The 6,773-nt window shown below is 58.9% G+C and overlaps 1 protein-coding gene across 1 annotated transcript in view; it reads right to left on the minus strand.

Moving 5' to 3' along the window:
* Positions 1-6,761, minus strand: part of GSE1 (Gse1 coiled-coil protein) — a 13,728-nt gene extending 6,967 nt beyond the window's left edge. The window contains exons 1-5 of the mRNA XM_010006264.1: positions 6,674-6,761; positions 2,700-2,899; positions 1,052-1,233; positions 367-564; positions 3-114 (exon numbers count right to left, since the gene is read on the minus strand). Coding sequence (XP_010004566.1) covers positions 3-114; positions 367-564; positions 1,052-1,233; positions 2,700-2,813 — 606 coding nt within the window. The 5' untranslated portion in view covers positions 2,814-2,899; positions 6,674-6,761. The remainder of the gene's footprint in view (positions 1-2; positions 115-366; positions 565-1,051; positions 1,234-2,699; positions 2,900-6,673) is intronic.
* Between the last annotated feature and the right edge of the window lie 12 nt (positions 6,762-6,773).

Genomic DNA, 6,773 nt, shown 5'->3' on the forward strand with positions numbered 1-6,773 from the left:
CCCCCCGAGAGGTGCAGGTGCATGGCCGAGGGGTGCAGGGGGGGCAGCGAGCCCGGCGCCGGCAGCGGGTAGAAGGGGGACCGCAGCGCCGACAGGCAGTACGAGTCGTCCATCCTGGGAAAAGGGGGATGGCTCAGCGTGGGATGTGCTGCTCAGGGCGGGGAAAAGCTCCCCATTACACCCCCCTCCCCCCTCTCCCCCCCAAAGCGATCCCAAGATGGATGGAGGCTGCACGGATGGGGGTCTGGAGAACCCCAAAACGCAGCCCAACCATCCTCCCTGGATTAAGCTCCCAGCCCTCCCAGCTTTTCGTCCAGCCACCAGCATCCCCCCAGAACTCCCAGGCCCTGGCTGGGCAATGCCCACCTGAAGGCAGGGTGTGGGAAGGGGTGATGCGTCAGGTAGCTGGGGTGGTAGTAAGCAGCAGCAGTGGCCGGGTCCAGGCCGAGGGGTGGCAGGGAGGACATGCGGAGGTCCTCGGCCGTGTGGTAGGGACGGAAGCTGCGCAGGTAATCCTCGGTGACGGCGCTGGGAGGCACCACGTGGTGGACCGGCCGCTGCAGGCTGGAGGAGCAAGGAGATGAGAGAATCATCAGATGGTTTGGGTTGGAAGGGACCTTAAAGTTCATCTAGTTCCAACACCTCGCCATGGGAAGGGACACCTCCCACTAGACGAGATTGCTACAAGCTCCATCCCACCTTGGCCTTGGCCAGGACATGGGTGGCTTCTTGGCTCCAGCACACAGTGCTGGCTCATGTTGAGCTTCTCATCACCCAACACCCCCTGCTCTGACTCCTGTGCAGGACACTGCACTTGCCCTTGTTGAACCCCATGAAGTCTGCATGTGTCCACCTCTCCAGTCTGTCAGGGTCCCTCCTGCATGCCATCCCTTCCCTCCAGCATGTCAGCCACACCACGCAGAGATGGTCACCCTCCCACCTTGTCCCTCTAAGAAGATGTCACCTCCCTCTAGGATGCTCAGTGGGACCAAACCTCACCTGGACACCCACCTCCTGCAACCCCTTCCCCATGCATTGCTGTCAGACTCACTTGAGGGGTGGGAAGCGGGAGTCCTGGACAACGGAGCTGGGGGGCAGCCCAAAGGAGTAGGGTGTCCCCAAGAGGTGGGAGGGCACGGTGGGCCCCCCTGCTTTCTCCTGTGCAAGGGGGGGATCCGAGATGAGGCGATCACGGCTGCTGCTGCTGCTGCTGCCCCGTGACCCCGCTTCTTGCTGGAAGGAAAAGAGGCAAAAACACTGAGCCAGACAGCAGGGACCTCCGAGTGATGGGGGGGTCCCTGCTTTCTTCCCACCCCAAGACCCTCAGCAGGTCCCCCAGTATGGCTATGGGGTCCCTGGTGGTCAACGGTACCCGAGGTGATGCAGCCACCAGAGCATCCTCCCACATTCAGGCTGTGGATAGGTGGGCTGGAGGGGCTTGAGGGTTTGGGGGGGGCTACCCCACAGGGGCATCAGCAGGAGAGGGGGTGCTGAAGCCAGAGCAGTGCTGATGGCAGGACACATGATACCTGCCTGGAGATTTACAGGCTGCTTTGTTCTCCAGAGCTATTAATCATCTGGGGAGGATACACACACGGCTGGTGGGAATCTGGAGCACTTTGATAGTGGCCATTAACCAGGGGTCACCCCGGCACCCCCCAGCCATGCAGACAGGCATCAGCACCCCCACCTCACCGTGGGCCTTCACCCATCTTTCATCAGCTCCCCATTTCCATCCCCAGGATGGTGGTTACTCCCTCCTGGCACCCACACTGGCTGGGGAAGGATCCCCTGTCAAGAGGGGACCTCTTTGGGGTGACAAAGGACCATACAGGGTCCAGCAATTAGTGGGGTGGCCTCCAGCAAGGCAAGGTTAGGTTGAAAAATTACCCTTTGTCTTTGCACGTTCATTTAGCAGCTCTAGGAGCAGGACAGCGGCAACCCCCGCCAACCCCCCAGAGCTGTGCATCTCCTCCCCACCCAGTCCTGCTCCCCAGACCCTCCAGGGCAGGGTGGGGACAGTCCCAAGGTCACCACGGCCAGCACAAAGGGTGTTCCCCCCCCCCTCATCCCCACCACCTGCGTTAACGCTGATGGTTCGTGTGCCAGGCTCTGCTCTAATTACCTCCCCGTCTCGGGGCGTCACGCTGGCTCTGCCAGACAATCACCCACGCTCAGTTAACCCCCGCGCTGCAGGGGAAGCGGTGACACGGGTGGGGACACACGCACACGGTGGTGGGGAGCACCCCCGACACCCCACGCACCCCCCCCTGGGCATCACGGTTCCATGTTCTGCTCCCCCACCCGCCCCTGGCGTTTCTCATCCCCTCCCATCACCTCCCCGCGCTGTGGTTTAATTAGTCTTTCCAAGTGGCATAATCCCCCCGGGAATCTGCTTGTAGTGTGCGGAGAAGAGGAGAGCCACTAACGATGCTTCTTAATTAGCCACTACACGCCCCCTCCCACCCCCTCCTTTCTCCTCTTCCTTGAGCTCCCACCCTGGATGGCAGCCAGGGGACACGGTAGGGAGGAGAAGGGACAAAATGGGGACTGGCCCTGCGGTCCCTTGGGAGCGACATGGCAGCTCCTGGCCCCTCGGACCACGGCTGGCACAATCAGTGCCGTGCCTGGCATCCCTCACCCTCCATCCTTCTGGGGGAGGGGGGTGGTCAGGCACCCCCCCCAGGACACTACCTTACCTGTCTGCCCTCGCTCCTCCAGACCCCGTTGACCGTCTTGGTGGGGGCGATGGTGACGACGGGCGGCGTGCTGGGCACGCTGTGCCCCCCCGGGGGCACGATGATGGGGCCCATGGGGCCACGCTTGGGGGTGCTGGCAGGGGAGCTGTGGTTGGTGGCCGGCGAGGAGACCGGGGACGACTCGCTGCTTATGGATGACCCTGTGAGGGGAGGGAAGAAAGGTTAACCAGGTGAAACCAGCCTCTGAACTACCTGAAGCCGTCCCCGTGAGATGTCCCGTTGGCAGGGATACGGGGTGGGGCATGGGGGTGCAGGCAGGGTGGTTGGCAGGACCCCTGTCCTCCCAGTCTGGGGAGCCCTGTCCCAAGGAAGGGTCTCTCAGTGCTAAAAGGCTTTGCTCCCATCGAGCAGGGACTGTGACCCCCTCACCTGCCGTAAAGCCCTTCCTAGGCACAGCAAGCCCTGCCTGTGCCCCTCGCCTTGGCACAAGTGACACGGATTCAATGCCAGCCCCAGGTGGCCATACCTTCTCCGGCCAAACCCAAGATTCCCTAATCCAGCTGCAGAAGTCACTAGGCACGATGTGGGGCAGTTGGAGATGTTGGAATGAAGGAGGCACTGCCCTTAACCCTTGGGCAAGGCTTTGGCTTTATTTGCATAATACATCTGTGTTTGAAATGATACCCACCCCAGGGAAGCTGGTGGTATTTCCAAGGGAATTACAGCAGAGAGCGTGATGTGGGTAGGAAAGCAAGAACTGGAGCAGAAATACAAATTCAATGTTAACCAGGGCACACAGCACCCAACGTCTGCTTCGTGGCACATCCATCAATCCTAAAACCCCAGTGGGCAGCCTGGGGGGCTTCCACCCCCCAAACCCTGCTCCCACCAGCCCCAAGTCTGGCCTGAGGGAGGTTTCTGTCATGCCAGCAGGGACCGGCGACTGGCCACCAAAGGGGGGCCCGTGGCCACTGCAAGATGACATTCAAGAGGTGATGATGCTCCACAGCCTGGCACTGAGCCTGGCATGGAGGTCTTGTCTCCTCCAAGCACACAAGCCAGCTCCCCTGGGTGCAGCAGCAAGCCCCTTACCCTGGCAGTGTGCTGTGTGGCTCCCCTGAGCGTGCAAGCCAGCTCCCATGAGTGTGCACGTCCTTCCAGTGTGCAAGCTGACCCCTCAACTCTGCAAGCCTGCGAGCCAGCTCCTCACCCAGCAAACCCACCTCCACCCCACACTCCTCGCCACGCTCACTCCCAGCTCCAGGGTAGCTCCCAGCTGGGGGCTCACTCCCAACTCCTCGCTCCCAGGAGGCAGCCAGGAAGGCAGCAGGGAAGCAGGAGCATCCCCAGATCCCGGGAAGGACGCTGAGCCGTGCAGAGCAGCCCTCCACTGCCCGGCCTGCCTGATTCATTATTCCCGAGTCGCTCCCAATCGCTTTCATTCCAAGAGGGGCAAGGCTGGGGGAAGGAGAAAAGCTGCCCTGCCCCAAAGGAGGCCGCCGGTACGGATCTGACACCCACTGAAGTCTATCTTGTCAGTGCAAGGCCAACAACAATTAGCAGCCTAATCCCCTCTGAGCTGGGAAGCCATTACTCACCACGCGATAGCGTTAACAATCAATACCATCACAATGAGCCCGGCAATTAATGAAGCTAAAGTCTTACTTCAGAACCTTAATTCTCGCTGTGTGGCTTTAAACGGGAGGGTTTGTGATCGTTATAATTAACTGGTGGTATTCAGCCAGGAGTTAGTCAATGAAACTAATCTGGATTGGAGATGACAAGAGGCACAGTGTGATGGTGTCACCTTTGTTTTCTGACCTCCCGCTTTCCGCTCGGCGATAGCAGATTAGCAGCCCAGGCTGACAGGCAAATGTAATTAACAGCTGAGACCCTGAAGGCAGGAGGGGGGGAAGGAAGAGGGAGAGGGGGAATGAAGAAGGGAGAGGGGGAATACAGTCCACCCACAGACAGCCCAGGGTGGGACAGGAGGCAGGAACCCCTGGGCAGGGCATAGATGTGGTGGCTTCATGGGGGCTTTGCTGGAATTGGAGCTGGTTGGGATGAGCACCTGCATCCAGGGATGCTGCAGAGGAGCAGGACATCCCTACAGACACCCACAGGACATCCCTACCAACACCCTGTGGGACAACCCTGTGGACACCTCATGGGACAGGCCTACAGACACCCCATGGGACAACTCTATGGAGGTCCTGTGGGACACTCCTACAGACACCATCTCTATGGACACCCCACAGGATATCCCTAAGGACACCCCGTGGGAAAACCCTACAGACACCCTGCAGGAAAACCCTATGGACACAGTGGCTGCCGTGCAGCCCCCAGTACCCACAGCAGCGAATCCATCACCTGTCCATGAAGCTGGAACAAAATCCACCAACCCTGGGTGGACCTGGTCAGCGTTGTCCCATTGGCTGCATCTGCCATGGCAGAGCATCGCCCGCTGTGGGAAGGGAAGCAGGGTGAGGATTTGGGGGCAAAGTGGCTCATTTCCCAGGTGGAGAAACCGCAGTGTGCAGGGAAACTCACTTCCCAACACCATCCAAACCCATCTTTGTTAAAAACCTCCAGCCTGAGCCACTTCAGGCACCCAGATGGGCGAGGACAGGGTTTTTTTTGCAAACAAACTATGCAGTAATTAAGGGGAAATCCGAAGGAAATGTGGCTGCTTCTCTCCAATGCCACAAAATCCAAGCCAAACCCACTGATGTCCCTTTGGATGGGCTGAGCAGTTCAGTGGAAGCATAAGCTGTGGGGTGTGGGAGGGAAGAAAATGCAAAACAATCCCATCAAACCCAACTGACTGTCCCAAAAAGCAGCTGACAGGCTGTGGAGCAGGTGGCTGGAGAGAGCCTGGAGCTCACAGCAAGGGTGAAGCAACACTGAGAGCTGGTCCCCTCGGTGTCACATGTCCCCATGTGCTTCCTTGGGAGCAGCTGATGCCGGAGGTTTGGGATCACGGCTGTGCCAGGGCATTTTGGGGCCACGAGGAGGGTCTTGCAGATGGCATTTGTATAAAGGGTCTTCCAAAAAGGGCCTTGCCAAAAGGATTGTCCAAAACGGGCCTTGCAAAAAGGGTTTTCTAAAAAGGGGTATTCCAAAAAGGGTCTTCTAAAATGGATCTTCCGAAGAGGGTCTTGCAAAAAAGGTCTTCTAAAGAACGGTCTTCCAAAAAGAACCTTGAATAAAAGGGCCTTGCAAAAAGTGTCTTCCAAAAAGGGCCTTGCCAAAAGGGTTGTTCAAAATGGATCTTCCAAGAAGGGCCTTGCAACGGGACAAGCATTCTACCCCGGGACCAAAGTGCCCAGGCAGTGGGCAACGACCCACCAGGAAAAACACCAGGGATAAAAATGACTTTGTTGTCAATTGCTGATGCCAGGAGTCTCCTGGTGAAATGCTTCCCAGCCCACCCTGGACACGGGCTGCCTCCCCTTATGCATGCAGGACAGCCCTGGCTATTCCCACGGGACACGATCCCAGGCTATCACAGGGTGATGAGGGACAGGGACATCCCAGGGGCACCCAAATTGGCTACTCAGCCAACTTGCCAGGGGAAGGAAGAGATTTGAGGAACCTCTGGAAAACATAAAGCGTGTCAGCGAAGGGTGGCAGGAGGGAGCAGGGCTGGGAGGGCAGGGTGAGAAGGACAGGTCGCCCTGTGCCACGTTCTCCTGGGCTCTCATGAGTGACACAGCGTTTGGATTATTCCTTCTGAACCGGATTCCTGAAGTGCCCCCTCCAGACACAGCACTGGGGAAAAGACACAGGGCTGGGGAAAAGACACAAGGCTGGGGAAAAGACACAAGGCTGGGGAAAAGACACGAGGCTGGGGAAAAGACACTAGGCTGGGGAAAAGACACGAGGCTGGGGAAAAGGCGTGGTCTGCAGGCAGGGAGAGGCCCTGCTGCTCAGCCTGTGTGTCCCTGGTCCCCGTCCCTGCCATCATGCCCTACCTCTGGGCTCCTCTGCCTGCTTGGCGAGCTTGCGGAGCGCGGCGGCGAAGCTGGAGGAAGGTGCTGCCTGGACGGACAAAGTGCTGCTGGCTGCCAGGCT

The sequence above is a fragment of the Chaetura pelagica genome, unplaced genomic scaffold, assembly GCF_000747805.2.
Source record: "Chaetura pelagica isolate M959 unplaced genomic scaffold, ChaPel_1.0 scaffold139, whole genome shotgun sequence".
Classification (NCBI taxonomy): Eukaryota; Metazoa; Chordata; class Aves; order Apodiformes; family Apodidae; genus Chaetura; species Chaetura pelagica.